At 31.3% G+C, this 19288-nt stretch overlaps 1 protein-coding gene across 2 annotated transcripts in view; it reads left to right on the top strand.

Moving 5' to 3' along the window:
* LOC121130280 (uncharacterized) overlaps positions 1-19288 on the top strand; it is a 286433-nt gene that overhangs the window by 227197 nt on the left and 39948 nt on the right. For both annotated transcript variants that reach the window (XM_071893687.1, XM_040726040.2), the window contains exon 3: positions 6033-6188. In XM_071893687.1, the coding sequence (XP_071749788.1) occupies positions 6033-6188 (156 nt within the window). The remainder of the gene's footprint in view (positions 1-6032; positions 6189-19288) is intronic.

Consider the following 19288-nt stretch of genomic DNA (forward strand, 5'->3'; position numbering starts at 1 on the left):
GAGTTGTTTAAGATCCTCCATTTGAGACAATCAATTAGAAAGGAAAAAATATTAAACATCTTTGCATTTTTAGTGCCGACTTATTAGGTCGAAAGTATATAAAATATTTAGCGGGAACTTTGATTCCAAAGAGGGATTGACTTTTTACACGGTCTCATAACAAATTTAAAATTATGCAAATGTGAATAAGCCGAATGTTAATTAGTTTTTGAATAAATTTAGAAGATTTACGTATGCAAAAGAGTCATCATTCGGGTAGGAAGCCTGCCTTTACTTTCCACAACTTCTTGGTGAGAGGTCGTGCAATTATGAAACGACGTGAAAACATCGGGACTACCTCAAATTGGGACCCTATAGTCCAGGTATGATTACTTTTTCAACTTTGAGCATCAGCAGAGTTAGAAGAGTCGTTCAGAATGAAAAGATGTTTGGATTTACAATTTAAACAAAAAAATGAGGACCCACGTGATCAACAGCTAAAATATGTTTTGGTGCACATAACTTTTTTTTTGTTTGTACGCTAAAAGTACACTTTAGTCATTATTTGCAGATATTATTAGGAGTTATAATGTTATCTAAATATATTTCACTTTATAGAAGATTTTCATTCGAGTTCCGGAAGACGGACTTAGCTTAGATAAGAATATTTTTAAAGTATAAAGTTTTGTTAACCCAATAATTTGTTTTTGAGTTGAAAGATGATTATGTTTATTCTGCGGGATTTTTCATATATCTTTAATATAAAAATGAATAATTTAATAATGAAACGATGGAGTCCAAGTTTCCACTTCCAACAATAATTGACCATTGTATCTGAAATTATACATTTACTTTTAATTATTATGATAACAAGTAATACATAGTGACGTCATATGAAAAGTGACATTTTGCAAAAAAACTACTAAAACGCTGAAATATCTGGCTAACATTCGGCTTTCGTTACTTGGTTAAAGCTTTAGTCTGGATCAATTAGGGAACACCCCCGACCCCCCTATTTTAGATAATACGGAATGTATTCGGCATTATCCCTTCACGAACTCGAAACAAAAGTGGGTTTGCTATAAATTAGCTACAGTATCTTTATTTACAAATAATAAGACCTCGAACCCATTGTAGAAATATACATAGTACCTTTTCTAAAATCGAAGTTGAGTCCATCTATTCTATAGTTGCCGCAGGGGGCACCCCCTCCGTAAGGCATTAGATGGGTTAGTGTTCCGCACTTTTGGATTGATGATCTCGGAGAGCGACTGGCAGCGGATAAAAGTATGAAGTTGGATTACATAATAACAGATCTACATCAACATTTATCAACATAAACAGAGCAGTATCCTTCTTTAGAAAAAAAAATGGAAAATTACACTTACTCAAATTAGTTTTTATTATATTTTTTACACACATGCACTAGCTTTGTTATATCAAAGTTCGACCTATTGTTAGTTTTTATTTATTTTTTACTATTTTACGAAGGAGTCTTTGAAGTTTAAAGTGTAATGAGCATTAAATTATTATCGATCGGTCGAAATTAAATAAAAAGAATAAAAATATGCAAAAGAAAAAGGTTTTTTTAGTAAAATTACTTCTTTTGACATAGAAGACCTTCGCCAAAGGCTTTGTTACTAGGGAGGAGTGTAAGTTTATGGAAAGGAGCGAATACAATTTTTGCTCAACTTTTATAAATGAGTACATCTATTCGGTCCATTTTTGTACAAAAAAAAAATTGATATCGGCCGCCTAATTTTATACATTTCTCAAGTTATTTTGATTATATATGATTAATATTCTGATCACATCAAAATCTCACAATCTAAAGACCTTTATTCCCTGTTGATGGAATCCTTTTTTTTTTTGTTTGGGAAGAGAAATAACTTTTAAAATACAGTTTAAATTAATTGAAAGGCTGGTTGAGAAATATTTAGTATATCTTTAGAATTTAATGTTTTCAATTTAACATAAAATATTCTCTCATTTTATGTATTAATTTATTGTATCAAACACATGAATAGACGTCTATCAGTGCATGTCAATGTTATATAGGATTAGTGAATATTTATTCCCTCAAATGACAATGCAAGCAAGACTTTTTGTCTCACACCCATGTATTGAGTAAAATGATCAAAGATAAAAATACTTTATCAAGGCACAAGCGTAAACCCCACACATATTTATAGTCAAATTCATATAAATTGAATAGATAATTTATTGTTTAAATTGGTGATACAATACATAATCTGTTTTCTAATAGAATAATATTGGCTTATGATGTAATCACATCAATTATTCAAAAATTACGAAAAAAATTAATTAAATGACTATTTTCAAGGAAAAGTAATTTTTGAGGCAGAGGGTGTTTTTTTCCAGAGTGCTTAAAATATACTCTTGCATCCAATTTGAATGTGATACACAGAATTTTTGCCAAGATGAATTCATTATTAATATAGAAAAAAATGGTGTACTTATTCTTTGTGGAAAAGTTATTTGATTTTCGCTCAACTATTCATTATATGGAAAAACAGGTTTGAAATAATTTTTTCCTCTTTTTTTTCCAACTTTTTTTCTCAGAAAACGTCTTGAGACCGGATCGAGCCAATTCTTTTCTTTTTGTAGACCGAATTTTACTACGAAATTTTGTTGGACCAACTTAATTATAACTTTAGTGTTATTAAACCACACTAGGATTTCCCTCATGAACCTTTAAACTAGTACACATATAAAAGATCTATTGAAATATGTAAGACTTATAAAAATCCATATGAAGCATTATTGCTTGGAAAAACGGCTTAAAACTTTTGAATATGAAAGGGCTCTCAAAAAAGCCATGCAAGAACGTCCTCCATCAGAAGTACAAATTGTAGAGAATAAGGAATGACAATTAGTAGAAGACAAAAATGAAGATAAGTCTTCCAGAATTGATAAAGATCTTCTAGTGGAAAAACAAATTGAAGAGATTAGTGAGACCCGAAATGTAGAAGAAAAAGATAAAGATAAGTTTTCGCTAATTGATAAAAATCATCTATCCGAAAAACAAATTGATAAATACAAAACAAAATTTAAAAAAGAATTACAAGGAGGTTTTAATGACTCTTTTTCATCTAACCAAGCGACTCAAAGGCTCATAAAAATAATTCATTCAACGACTTCCCAGTTTTCTTTTGGAAAATTGGAAATGAAACAAGGTTATACCCTGTCAAGTGGATAATGTTCTCAATAATGAATCAATTTTTGCATGCACGTATTTTGCGGATTCTCTGAATTTTTGTAGAACTGCAGAAATTGCTGAGGCAAAAATGAAAGAAAAAGTTGAGTTGGAAAGGGTCTGCGCGCAGAATACCTAAGAAATTTTTAAAGAAAGACAGATTCTCTGCCCCTGATGTTAAAAAAACTATTCATGAAGGAAATGTTATAACTAAACCGGTAGATGTGTTAGACTTCTTTTATTCCCATTTCCAAAACATTGTTGGCACAAAAAGAGGCCACTTTCCAAAAAGAGATGTAATTTCCATTGTTCAAGGGAATTATATCTTCTCCAAAGATATTATATGTAACTTCATAGGAAAGTATTATAAGGATGATAAAGCCTGTGGTCCAGATGGAGTCTTGGGTAAAGTCTATTCGAACTTTAGTGATAAAGTCGTTCTATATCTTTTAAAAGCTGCAATGTACACAGCAGAAAGTAGAAGGAAGTTTGGAACAATAATAGCAATAGACTTCTGCAATGCCTTCGACTCTATTTCTCATAGGCAAATTCTTAGATCTGTTAAAAAGTTACTTCCAAAGCGGGTTTTTTAACCCCGTACGTGCCTTGCTATATAACGGCACTTCAACGATCTCATTGGATGGACTAGAAAGCCAGCCAATCATCTTAGAAAAGAGCTGTTGTCAGGGAGGCCCCTCGTCTCCACTTCTTTTCATAGCTACAATCGAAGAACACATTTTAGGAGTTACAAAATGGTACAGAGGCTTTGGGATTTGTGTTGAGAGATCTCAGCATATTATTAATTTGTATACTAGCTTTCACCGTAGAGGCGAATTCTGAGTCTCAGCTAATTGCCAGAATAAAATGTCTTACTTAATTATTTTCGGAAGTTACAAGAAAAAACAGGATTGGCTTTGAATTAAAATAAGATCTCTATTTTACCTTTGGGCTCTTGGAAGCCTGAAGATAATCTTAAAGTCGGAAATTGTAAAGTTAGAAGAATGATGGAAATTTTGGGTATAAAATGGAACAGCAGTGGTATTCACGAAGATAACTGGAACGAAATTCCGTCAACAAAAGAATTTATTTCGAGAAAAGATTCAACCTTCAAAAAAGAGTTGACTTTTATAACAATTTGGTCCCATATAGGTGGTGGAGGGGCCCAACTATCTCGTATCGTCCCGAAAATTATCTCCAAAATTTTCGTGGATATTTCAAGAAATCCAGCAGTAGAATGGAAAAGAAGAATAACGAACCGAGAACTGTACATTTGGGTTATGATGGGCACTAATCTGACCAACAAAAGTGCATCTTTAATCTCTCCAGTTTGGGGCTCAGCTCAGAAAATAATTTGGATACTCACCCCTGCATATAGAAATGACTCAACCATTGATATCATTCCGCAAAATATAAATAAAAAGTAATTTTTTATAAATTTAAAGGACCCCTCAATTTCAGAAGAACGCGCAATCACACGAGATATTTTAACTGTTCATAATTTAAATTCGGAAGAATTGCTCAACGATGGTGGAATAAGATTTCCACTTGTTAATTCTTTAAAATATTATTCAATGTCATGCCCGTTGTACGTTAAGATGGCCCCCTAAATTTTGTTACAGCTGTGAATGGACTCTGGGAGCTGCATAGTAAGAGTTTGGGCTCCCCTATGGGTTGGAAAAGAAAAATAGTGTCTTCTTTGAGGGGAATAAATGATGATAAAAAGTTTACCCTGCAATTACAAATATCTACAGATTGTATTAAATATACTAGGCCCTTCAAGGACTGTGGAAAACTATATAATAACACACTTCATATGTTTGTGGACTGCCCTGCCATCTCTCTCCTAAAATATTTTGTATCTATAAATCTAAAAGGGCTGACGAATAGGGGAAGAAAAATATGTTAAAGGTCCTGTTATTTTTGGAATTTCAAAGAAGAAGGGTGGAACTTCTGAGGTAACAAGGGCTCTGGACTTTGCAATTCTTAATTGTAAAGACCTCATCGCCAGCCGACTAACGAACTATCAGCCTATTTGGGAGGATGAGTCAAGGTATCATCTTGGTACCTTCAGCCCGCTATGTCTCTCTCACCATGAAAATTATAGACCAGGATGTGAGTCATGGAATTTTGCAGTGGAAGAACTCCAGGACCTTCCATCATCAACTTCATGGTCTATATAATATATAAACCAAATAAAGAATGTTGAAAAAAAAAATCTACAATCATACTTAAAATTAAATAAACATACTCTTTAAAATAATTTAAATTGACACAAATATAAATTAAAATACCATTAAGTAAGCATAAGAAATTTGAATAATTCAAGTTTTTAATTAATCAAACTCCTTTAAGAGGGCATTATTTATGTTAAAACTGCAAGAACAAGATATTTAAATTCTAATTTTGTTTAATAAGGAGATTTTATATATATATTTTTTACATCAAAGTATTCATTATGAAATATTAAATATATATTTTCTAAATCATTTAAAAAATGAAAAATTAAAGAGAATATGTTCTATAGAAAATCATTATGTTAAATCACATCGTTAGTTTTAGTTTATCTTGCAAACTTTTAACACAAAAAGAAAGATGAATTATGGCAAATCCAAGGGTAGTTGTTAAACAATTCTTTTATATTATAGAATTATTTTCAATACTTCACACACGCGTGATTACATTATAATTAGATGTTCTCAACAGAGGTGAGACTCAAAATAGGGATTTTAAACAGTGTTGTTAAACTTAAAAATTACTCAAATTTAACATGCGATAAAATACTAATAATTGACAACTCTACATATTTTTAATCATTATTTTAAATTTTGATTTACAGAAAAAATATCGAAAGTCTAAAACTATGAATGGACAAGAGCTCTATGAAGATTCTTCACCGGAGCGTGAAGAACTGTCTCCGTGGGAGTCGAATTTGAATCAAGAGGTCTTCAAATATGACTTACAAAAGAGGAGACCCTCTGCTTTCGCAGATCAGGTAATCATAACCTTAATTATATATTTTTATTACATAATATACATGGTATTCTTTAAGCATAATCAAATTATATTCTTGTATGTCTTTAAACAATTTTGGAAGGAATGTGAACTGTAGAGTCTGATTTGAAATTTAACACAGTTAAGGAATGTCATAGGAATAATGTATGTGAAAATTAAATACTGGCATCCTTATCCAAATACATTTTGGATGCACGAGAAAAAAGATTGTTTAAGTGTGTTTTCTCTACGAGTTATTTGGAATGTGGGAGGCAGACATGTAACGGAGTCAAGTGAATAGATTTTTTTTCTTCAAGCTAAACAACATGTGAACACCTTTCATTGTTAAAGTTGTTCAAAAGCATCAGGCAAATTTACTTTTTTCCAAATATATAAATTGAAGATACTATCGTAATTTTTCAAGAATTTGACAATATAAAGGACGCATTTTACATCTAAAAATCTACCAGCCAAAGTTTTTAAATTGGGTCTTCAGCCTATATAGGAGTTGAGATGTGGTACTGTATCGAGTATAAAATTGATTGTTCACTTGTTTGATGAGGACAATATATATTTTTTTTTTTTTCCATAATATGTCTAGATAGGCTATTGGGAAGCTTTAAAAAAACAATCTAAAGAAATATAAATAATTTCCCCATAGAGACCACTCCTAGTTATACTTTTGAGAAAGCTTAATATTGAAGATCTTTTGAGGATCCAAAATAGTAATGAACTTTATTACTCTTGATCCTTCAAAAAGTTAAATTCAATTGTATTTATCAAAGGTACAAAAAAAAACAAAAAAAAAAAGGACTGTATTGGTTCTGAATATAGAACATAAAACTTGTGAACAAATTTTTGTACTAGGATTAAGACAGTGTATTCCTAATTACTTTTATATCAAAAAACATAAAATAATCTTTTATACCCTACAATTTAGGTTGTTATGGACTACAGAGAGAAAAAATACAATAATACTATTTATTAAGGTTAGACAGCTTAATATACAAAAACTTTTCCGGAGGCAAAAAATCACTTTGAAAATATTGATTTTTTGGAAGATGCTCGTTTTTTATTGTGTAGCTATGTGCTTTCACTGTATCAAATATCATCATGTTTAAATTAGCGTTTTTCTTTGATATATTTGAACGAATGAATTGTCTATATTGTAACACTTTTTATAACCTTTGATTTTATTTTTTGATAGAACTTCGTTGTCTTTATAAATCAATTAAATAAATAATATATGTGAGGAATTGTATAGAATATGACATGACTAGAATACTAAAAACATGATTTTTATTCATTCAAGAAAAAAGAACTCAAAACCAATATATATTATATTTAGATATATTTCATAAGCAATATATTCTCTTTCACGTCCAATAAGACCCTTTACATCACGACGAAAGGAGGGGCTGCCACAATAATAGCTTTGAGCGCGTTCAAATTTGAGGAGAAAGACGTCAGGCATTTTTCTTCAAACTCCCCAAACTGGAAAGTGCTGAGGTTGACGTCAGGGCTGGAGGTGGGCTAGAAGTCAGCCATTTTGTTGCTGCAGAAGTTTTGGTTCTTCGTGGTTGTATGGGGCCGTAATGGGCTTCTTGATGTTGTATGTAGTCCGGATAGAGTTCTCTGCAGCTTTTTTTTGCAACGGTATCTGCAGTCTTTTTAGCACAAACACCAAACGCGTTGCCTTTTGGACTGTTGCTCCTATATTTTTACACTTAGAGACATGGGATAAAAACAAGTTTTGCTTATTTTTGTTTCATCCTTCGTTTGGTGGTGTAATAAAAACTCATAATTAAAAATAATTGGGATAAAGTCGTAATTTAATGGTATTGCATGTTTTGGGTCAACCCACTGTTTGTCCTTGTAAGATATGGAGTGGGATTTTGGGTTATTTCCTTTCTATTATAGTTACTCATATATTCATGTACATAACGACATGTTTAGAATGTAGCATTTATTTAAGGCTTTTGAAAATACATGTCTACGTACTATTCGATTCACTTGTCGTGCCAAAAAGTCATTATTATATTATTTAAAAAAAGGATAAATCCTTTTAGAAAGCCGATAAATGATATTTGAATCTACATACACTTACTAGGGCTGTGTCTCGGCCCGAGACCGATGTATTATTTTTGGTGTACTCGTCCATATTTCAATCTCAATTACTATCTCAGACAGTACCCTGTGTCCCGACAAACTATGTAATAGTGAGACAATGAGACTGTACATATATATTTATTTTACTTTATATAAGCAATTAAATATTTAATTGACCACTCCTGTCACTTCCATCGTGGCTTAAGCCTAAATCATTAAATGAACTGTTGTTGACGTCATGTGTGCTTTAAAATTATAAACGTTGACCCACAATAACGTCATATCAAGACAAAATGCTCTTAAATCATATTTTTAAAACTCATAAATTATGATGGGGGAAGAAAATCGGTCCACAATCTTTAAACTATTGAATTCTGGTCTACAGGGTGTCCCGGCGAATCAGAAATGAAACTTTGGAAAGTTTCCATTGTCTTACTAAATATTTTGCCGATTTTTCTCGTATTATCAACCGGTAGAACAATAAAACCAAACTATTCTTAAGAAACATATTTTTTATCAGAGCAAGGACAACTGAGATGGGGGGAGGGGGGGGGAATAAATCGTGGGTCAGCACTTAAATACGAAGGAATGAGATTATCCGCATCGTCCCTTGATCCAAATGTCTGACTTTCCAAGATTAAAAGCTGGAAGATGACAAGAAGAGGTTCTTCAGAGGAAGCCCTCAAGTGGTGTGAAGACAACTTGGCAAATATATAGACCTAGTCAATGTGGCCTCTGTCTCCACGAGACACCAGCCCTTTCAAGAGAAAAGAGAGAGAAAAGGAGAAAAAGAACATATATATTAGACAATTTGTTATAACATTACGCCTCATGTCTTAAACTTTATAAATAAATTATTTCATGCTTCTTGGACACAAGATGACGCGTAGCATATCCGTAGTGAGTGAGGGATTCCAAAAAACGGACATTCAAAGGAGTCCTCCGAGCAAATCCTTTTTATTTTTCTCTCTCTTTGTTTCTACCTCTTTTCTTCTTCTCTGTCTTTGTTTCTATCTCTTGTAGCTGGGGAATACGAATACTTATGCTTTTGTTATGAGTGTTTCCCTGGAAATATTGTTGTGGCCCTATCTCAAATTGACAAATATATAGAGTCTTCTTGGGGAGGCTTTTTTCTTTTAAATTAAAGACTATACTTTTAGCTATCCAGTGCAATGCTTTTAAACTCTTGAATCTATTCGTTTTGAAGCTATGAGCCTCTGAATAAAAAGCACATATTTTCCACTTTAAACAAAGATGACTTGAGTTATAAGTATGACGTAGAAATGATAAAAAGAGATTTAGATTTTTGTATCATTCGGTTATAAAATATATTAATATAATTTATCCCTGTCTTCAACGTGGAGGGTTTTAAACCTTAAAAAGAGCCAAAAAAAAAAAAAAAATTATGGCCTTTTTCTGAAGGCTATGAGAGAAAAAATAAGGCCATATTTTGAATCAGGGGATCAAATTGTATTAAATTGAGCATATACTGTTTTTGTACAATTTTTGCTGTTGACATGTGTTATTGTTATAAATATGAGGATAATGTGAATTAACATGCCTTAAAGAAAGGCTTTTCCAGCTATCTTTGAACAAAATAAATAGAACCGAAACTTTTGGCTAATCTGTAAGAAGAAATAAAGAGAACAGAAGTAGAGAGGAAGAAGACTGCTCTGTGGGAAGAAAAAGAAAATAATCAACTTATAATCATCAATAATTCATTCAATATCAATAATTATCTTTCTATAATCTACTGCAAATATATAGATACAAAACTGTCCAAATAAAGTCCAGGAACTTTAACAAGCAATGATTTAAGTTAAATAAATCAAAGTTCAGAATTAATCAGAGGTGTGAGTAGAAGAATAATCGACAGTTTATTCAACTATACAGCTCATAGTGTTCATTAAAAACGAGTGTTGATAAAAGGGCTAAGGCCGAATTCTTATTTGGTTTGTTTGTATGTGGTTTTTCTACAGAGATTAGGTCAAATATTTTGTTCTAGACTGCAATTTAAGACCGTAGACGAAAATTCAATCGTGGAGCAATTTTTTTCGGTATCAATCTATGAACCACTTTTCCTCAGATTTATTAATTGTACAAATATGATTTATGAATCACACTCTTAACTTTATCATTTCGTTACTTTTATTTTCTTGTAACTCATTTTCCATCAAAATTAACGAGTTACTCTATTATATATATTTATACTTAATATTTCATCAAATGGAGTACTTGAACACAAACTTGATCTCGAGTCCCATTTTATTGCCATGGTCTTGACTCGGACACGGAAAAGGTGGACTCGAATACAGATCTTTCTTTTAAAAGTAATCCTTCATACTATTGCAGTTTCTGCAAATAAAAAAATCTGTATCTAACGTGCGTTCACACGAATATACATATATATATATTGACTCTTGTTATTTGATTAAAGGAACTATCCCTAAGAACAGATCTACTCCTGATATCATATACAGGGTGTCTCCACTACTCTCAGTTTTTGGGAGCAAGAAATTTTTAGTACTAAAACCCGTAAAATGGGAAAAATTATTTTTCAGAAATCTACTTTTTACCTTTTTTTTTTTAATGGTTAGGTAATAAAAATTTTTTATTCATCATAAATTATTAAAAATAATGAATGCCAGACAAAATACTTACAAAATAATTGTAAAATTTAGTCATAAGTGGTTATTTGCTTGATTTTTAAACCGGACATTTCAATACTGTAAAATTAAAATAATTTGAACTTAAACAATATTTATTCAGCAACTTTTTGAGATTGTAGGTTTGTATAAGTAAGACCCAAAAGATTTATGTCTATGAGTGAAATACTTACAAGAGACTTTTAGACTAAAAAACGATAAAAAACGACCCTCTTCTTTAGCCCTAATAACTTATTTACAATACATATTGATTTAGAATATCATAGATGATATTATAGCAAAATATTCAATGTATAATTTAAAAAAAGATTTATTAAAAAAATATGTACCTCCAAGGATTTATGTTCCATTTTGTAGGGATTCCATTTTTTATGGGGATGTACTAGTTAATAGTTAACATTATCATGATATTTTTTTCTATTTCAATGCGAATTTCATGCCTCGTAAAAGGAAGATAGGGCAATTGAAGGAAGTTACGTATAGCTTGATTATCCATATCACGAGATCTTCGGATTCTGTATTCCACGAGGGGCGATGTAGGAAAATGAATGCTAGGAAAAATAACAGACTTCATTAGGGAGTATTGTGGACTCCTTCCTTGGGAATGAGATACCAGGATCGAAACAATAAATTGATCTATTCACGATGAGTAGATAATTTTAATATTTAAAAATTGGATCACTTAAAAAATGCAAAATAGAACAAAAACCCTAAGAGATGATGCATATTTTAAAGAATATCAAAATTCATCCCAGAAGTATTCAATCATTCATCTTCCTTTCTACAAAAAATGAGCAAGAATTTATTTTCAGTTCATCCTTTTTTCTGAATAAATCGTTTAAAATATCGGTGTATATATCGAATTTTTTAAGAATTTTCTCCGATAACGATACACTTCAGATTTTGGATATTTTTCCCGATATAACGGGGTTCCGATTTCGATCCGGTATATCAGCCCACTTCTCTCTTCGCCGAACTTCTTTTGAAGACCAAATGAGTAGGGGTCATTAAGTCATAACGGTCTCAGACGGGTCCAGAATTTTCAGAGAGAAACCCAACACTAATATTTACCTACATTTTATATGCGGATTGACATACTTATATATTATATATTTCACCATATGCCTTACTAAATGATTTACATATTCAAATATAAAAATGTATTTATATTTAAATAGTTTTTGGGTTTTTATTAAATAAATATTTTCAATGAAATATGAATATCAAAAGTTTGACTATTGAATGAGAAAATATTTTATATACAGTGTATATATGTTTCATTTAAACATATATATGTATAGAATCATTTGTTTGGCTACTATAAGGATATTATTGCATTGAGAAATATGTAAAAGTGGAATACAGTCTTGGGTTTTCTTTATACTTTGGCTATAGTATAAGTATTTATTTTTACTAAATCTGGAGCAAGACAGCCTCAACCGTTGAACAAAAATACAAGGCTTTTTCATATAAATTGGGCATTTATTTTTGCAATTAATAATATTTAAAGTATGCTAATTAATTGATCAAATCTAATGCAAATTTGTGAAGTTGTTTTCAGTGATATTGTTATTCGATTAATTGGGTGTGACCTTCTCCAACTTCAATAAGCTTTTTTATCCTTGGCATGAATCAAAAATAGCCTTGATTACATGATCATCGTGTAGTTTTTGTTTTTTTTGTTTTCTTTTTTTAAAGATGCCTTACAGATATTAATCGATAATGTTCAAATCTGGATTTTAGTCCTAGCCTTATTTTAGCCTTCACGAAAAATTGGAGCCTTTACGATAGGAATGACTCCATTAAATTGGAGGCATGGCACAATGCAGAGTCCTGCAAAAGAACCCACATTATTTAACCAAACTTTTCCTTCATCCAGAGTAGCAAGATGTCCTCTAGGATTTTCAAGTACTCAGCTATGTTGATTTGAAGTCGTCCCTCGATGAGATGTGGTTGCATGATGGATGGGACCATTGCTGTCCACAGCTCCAAAAACAATGACTACATCCGTATTCTTGTACTTCAAACTGCTAGAACTTCGTTCGGATCATAAGTGATGACTGCATTTTCCCAATTAATTTATGTGTCCACCACAAACATATTTTCATCGATGTGTACAATGATTTTTGAAGACCTCTTGTGCTTTAATAGTGCAACGGATATAAATAATTTATCAGCAAGTCACTGCAAAGCAATTTCAGCCCGAAATTCAAAGTGGCAGGTGAGATATGGTAATTTGAAAAATTCCCAATATATATGTGTGACAATGCTTGAAAGATTTCTATATACATTGCTGTAACTAAGGGAGTGTTTAGTAGTCTGAATGGGACTTTTGTAGAGAAACCCCACAGTTTAGCGATAAAAAAGAAAAAGCTATATGTGGGTTTTTTTGGTCATTCTTTCATAGATTGTGTTCTGTTAAGATCTCACCCTAAAAGAAAAAAACCTTGTCCATCATTGATTTAACTTGTTTTAAAAATGCAAAATAAAAAAATATTTGTGTTTTTCAATATAATTATGATGTTTTCTCTGTACCCGTGTTATTTCAATTACATAAGGTGTCTCCTCTTTGTAGCAGTTATTTATTTGCAAACTTTAAAAACAGTATATCTCTAAAACAAAATAAGTAGTTTCTAAAACAATATGTTGTTTTAGCAAAGTATTTTTGTATCAGCTGTTCTACTCTCGAATTTATTATTTATAGTATTACAGCCAAATGTAAATAAGAGTACAATTCTTAGAAATAACCTTTCAGTTATCTTTTTACAACTTCCTATATGGGAAATATTAAATTCTCAGAATAATAACCAAGCGTTGCAAAAAATATAAAATGTATATGAAAAATTAATTTCATTGCAAATTTTGTTCTTGTATTCCACATGTCAATTCACTTTTGGTTAGTGAACTAATTTTTAAAAAAAGACCAAAAATGAAAAGGAATTCAATTACACGGTAAAAAGTTGAATGATTTAACTCAATACGTCATTTTAATTTTTATCATTTTTAAAATAATGTAAGTCATTAATATTTCGAAAAGAATTGAATTCAAAAATCCACAGCTTTTCTAAACAAATTATATTTTTGAGGAAAAAAAATCAAAAATTAAATTTGGAGTATTAAATTTTTTCAAATAAAAAATTCAAACTTTAAAAAAAAAATCAAAAATCAACAGCTCTTCCGAGCAAATTTAATTTTTTCGATATAATATTTTCAAAAATTATATATTTAAAAAAAAGTTCCCATTAAGAAATATTATAGAACTCAAATAAAAAAAATATTTTGGAAAAAATTTTAATTTGAAAAATTAAACTTTGTTGTGGGTCCCATTTTTTAAATCCAATAGTTTACTACTCCGTCAGTGAATAGAGTAAAACAGAAAGAACAAAAAATCAACCTTGGTCATGGAGACCGCGCTAGGGATAAATTATTCTCTTGAACTCAATGTGCATATTACTATAATGTTTACTTATATTTAATCAGTGCAACTCCATTAAAGATACATTTAAAAAAAAACATATATATCAAAAAGAAAAACAAAGGAAGGACTTTTAAGTATAGATTTAATTAAACTCACGAAATCTCAATTAAGAAATGCTAGATAGATAAATAAATCCTTATCAAGGGATTATCAAGATAAATAAAGAATTGGAGATAATCTGATTCTACTTCAGGAGCATTCCGAGAAGAATGGGTGATAAAATGTAGATTCAAAGGATTAAAAAGCATTTTTATTGCTCTCGATGTGTGTAATATCCCAGGTAAGTAAGGCTTTTATTTGGAAAAATATAAGTGCTTTTTTAGACAAAATAATATTTGTATTACGTTAGTCTTCTAATATGATTTTACCGATCGACGATCGCCAAGAAGGTCCCTTTCTCACATCCCTAAAAATGATCTAATATGAGTATATACAGGGTATCTGGAAATAAGGGTAATCTAGAAAAACGTTAATATAATGTTTATTTTTTAAGTTTATATACATATAATTTTAATTAAATGTTCTGTATCCCCATATACCTGCCATCTCCACATACCCAATTTAAATATAATTACGATTATTACCGTATACTAACATCAAATATTTAATGACGGCCTTACTCAACAATTATTGAAGTGGTGCATAGAAAATTAAAACAGTGTACCATGCATATTTGCATCGATGTGTCCATTAACAATAGAGGATATCCCTAGTTCACCACAGTGTTGATTAATATGAACAACACTAATTTTAATATTGATAACTATACGATCACTCACTGGACTCAATCTCCATGAGGACCATGAGGATCCGTCCTTAACTTATTCGAATATTTGGAAAGTGGCTATTTGGAATAAGCTAATACAAGAACGTTTCTTAATTAAAATGTATATCTAATCGTTGACATGAAAGTGCGGTGGAAAAGCCTCCTAAAAATCTTATTTTGAAGCTCTGAACGAGTTTTAAAGGCTGTATCCAAGTAGTTATCAATTAAATATAATTGTATCTTTCCAAGCCCTCCATACACACTTTTTTGATGGCATTGCGGAGAGATACTAAATTCTGAAATGAATGAAGGTTAAACTTTGACTGTAGATTAGCCTATACTAAATAATCGAAGAGGTTGAGATCTGGACTAGAAGGAGCTCATATCAATTAATAGCTTCGAAAATCCCAATTTCTGACGCAACTTTGGACATTGATCCTTTATAACTAAGATATATTCATAATCGGTCATGTTGAATGAATCTCTGCGTTCTTGCTTACTTTGTACGGTCACTTCTTGGCTTTTTATCACAGCTATCTACCCGTACCACGCTTCCTGATTGCATAGGCAATGGTACTTATGCTTATTGAGTGACTTAGGATACGATGAATTAGCAGCAACGTATTTTTTCTATTGTAAAGTGCATCAACCGCCTTCCTTAAGCAAATGCAAAATGATTGAATGTTGAATATTTGTGCTAAAAATTTTTTATATCTTTTATCTGGGTTGATTTGGAATGAAGTTTAAGCCGATCCGATTGCAGATTGATATATTAAGAGCCGAAAAATGTATTACCGATTCTGGAACTCGGTATTTTACCAATAAAAATCAAGTGGGCATGAGCCTTGTTTACTTATATTACTTTGTAAACCAAATAAGTTTGCGGCGAAATAATAACTGAATTATAATGTTATTTGGGAAAAATAAATTTCGTATTCCCCCATTTTGAAATAAAGCAAAAATACAAAAACTACTTTCTCCCAATATATATATATAGGTGTATGTTATATTGAGAACACCATGAAAGTTCTTCATACATGCACCATTTTTTAAACAACTAGTTTAATCAAAATAACTTCAGAATGTCACATCACCTTGCGGATAATATAAATAATTATTTTGTTCATGTCCCATTCATTGGACTTCTTCTGATATTTAAAAAAAAATTATATAAAAGTTTGAGATTAGTTTAAAAATAAAACATTTTTTTTAAACTAAAGAAAACTATTTATATATATATAGTTGCTCTAGGGCACACAGTAGAACTTCTTGCAGCTACTGATTTCTTCAAAAGATGAAAATATCTCTAAATAAATAGGTATTGAGATACGAAATAATAATACTTAATATATAATAATTTAATATTTTTTTCTTGATTTTAATGATTGATAAGAAGTTATACAATCATCCAATTGAAGCAAAGTATGTCTTCTTCTGTGTGATAACTTGTTGCCAACGATAATCCAACTTCATAATACCCATCTTGTCGAAGACCTTGCCCCTATTGTTTAAAAATTTGCACAATCCATTTTCAAAAGCCTCTACTAAGGCAAAATTTGTGCCCCAAGCGTATTGACCATATACAAGAAAAGGTAGGTGTCACTTGGTTCCAGGCCCGGACTGTAAGATAGATGCATGAGAACCTAACTTACACCCCCGAGCTCCTGGAGTTGTCTTGATGAAACACAATTCCTCTCCTATTGGAGTTTCTTTTTTGTATCCAGCCTTCTGCAAATGGGATCAAAATCGTTTATAATCCATGTTCAGATCCTGGGTGATGCATCGACAGCTAACATGACAGTTGATCTTGATATTTTGCATGACTTTTTTGACATTTTTGAAAATAGGTCTGCCAGTGCGCGGCGTATAATTCACCTCCATTGATCCATTTGATCATATTTTGTCCTCAGAGAACACAATTTAAATAACTGCAAATGTAGCTTAAATTTTAGCTCCGAATCTTATACATTTACAGGGCGTGGCAGCAAAACGTGGACTGTTGATGCATGTTAATTTTCTTATTAATATTGGGGTTGTCATCATACACAACGGTTCCATGCACCCTTCTTACAGAGTTTATGAAAATCAGGAGGTTTGAGAGCCAAGGAGATGTGGCCAACTTCCTCTCCACATTTGAACCCAGTTAAATTTTCTGTGTGTGGCACTTTAAAGATGGAAACTAACAAAAAAAAATGGATTGCCCTCATACACGAGGACCCCACGCCACCTTCTGATAAAGGTCAGGAAGGACAGGAACATCTATAGCCCATGTCTTGCTGATTAACCTGTTTCAACACGTAAAAATTTAAAATCCTGAATGTTTTCCATGATTTTTGTAGGAATACTTTATATTTTAATCAATACCTAATCATATGTTTTGAATAAAACTGTCATTTTGTGTCAAAAATAAAATTGTTGACTCAATGACCCCACTGAGGTTTGACCATGAAATATTAATTTAAATACTTACTACACACTCCCAGTCCTTTCATTTATTTTTTCTTTTACAATTATGTTAAGTAGCCTTGGTAACCATTCATTCATTGAAGAGAAAAAAACAGAATAAGAAGTGATATCTAACCTTCATTGCTTGTGAAACAAAAATTATACCGGGCCAATCATTAATATTTTCTCATAACATGCATTGAGACATTGTAAATTGTCTTTGTAGAGGCCCTGGTCTATTCCCCGATGGCCTTCAAGAACAATCTTGTGCAGAAGAGTGCTTCTATTTCAATCTTCTTATCGTACAGTGTGTCGATGATAGTGACTAGTACAATGATTGTTCTTAGCAATCGACAGCTCATTATGTGTTCTACAACATTGTTCATAGGAAAATTTTAAAAATAATGACTAGTAACCTCTCAAAATTTGCATTATAGATTTAGCATATATGTTTTAACAAATTACACTATGCAAAAAAATCAGCTCTTTTAGCAATTGCGGGCTATAAACCACGTTCATCATCATCATTGAAACCATAGAATACAAAAATGATCCCGAAAATTTTCAATTACTGTTTTTCAAACCATTTTTGTTCATAAAGTTTTTAGAGTGTAATTTTTATTCAGAGCCATATTTTGAAAGGAATTAACTATCCAGATGGAAATTAAAGGTAAACGATAAAAAACATTTTATCATTCCCAAAAGGATATGAGTTCTTAATTGTTATAATCGTAATTTTTCCTCTTAATTGTTATTTCACTTTAAAATATGGCTCAAAATTGAAATTATATTCAAAAACGTTATTATTAAAAAAAGTATTTAAGGACAAGTTTAGTAAAATTTAAAAATTCAAATGGGTATTTTTTGTTCTATGGCTTAAATAAAAACAATTCATGTGGCGTCCATGCTGTTGAATGAAGAATTTAGATCATTCTTATTTAGTGCTACACATTTTAATATTTTCAATTTTTTAAGTGTAAAATTTAAATATGAGGTTTTGTGAAGACATTTATTTGAAAATAGAGCTATTGACAACTTTTGTTATATATGTGAGCTTTCTGCCCTAATAATTGATTCAATATGAAGCTCAAATTTATAGCAGCATTGACTATGTTGTAAGACTTGGTCCACTCTATCTTGATGAAAGCCATTAGCGTTTGGACACCCGTGAGGAGTACCACACAACCTAATCTCCAGATATTCCTAGACAAATTAATCCAAGGGGTTCGCGTCTGGAGAGGTCCCAAAAGTATCATTAATGGTATCTCAGGCAAGCCTGGGTCTTAAAGACACAGGTCTCACATGCAGCTCCGTCTTGAGTGAAAGCAAAGTTGTTTCCAAACTTTTATCTATCTGATCCAAGATAGCACTTTCTAATCCATAAGCTCGCTGTAAGCATTTGCATTGATCCGTTCCTTCCTCTCTACAAAAATGGGAAGGTAGACTTACCAACGTTCCAAATTGATTTTTTGTTTTGAAAACTCACGCGAGGTTTTTGGATATGTCCATGCAGAACATGCTGCATTAGAAAAGTTTCATAATTTCTTTCCTTTGTTCCTCCATTTTACTCGCTCTCGTTTTTTCTGTTTTTTACATAAGGAATTTTGTGTCACAAACCTATCTTTTGCCGAGTTTGA

This window comes from Lepeophtheirus salmonis, chromosome Z, assembly GCF_016086655.4.
Source record: "Lepeophtheirus salmonis chromosome Z, UVic_Lsal_1.4, whole genome shotgun sequence".
Taxonomy (NCBI): domain Eukaryota; kingdom Metazoa; phylum Arthropoda; class Copepoda; order Siphonostomatoida; family Caligidae; genus Lepeophtheirus; species Lepeophtheirus salmonis.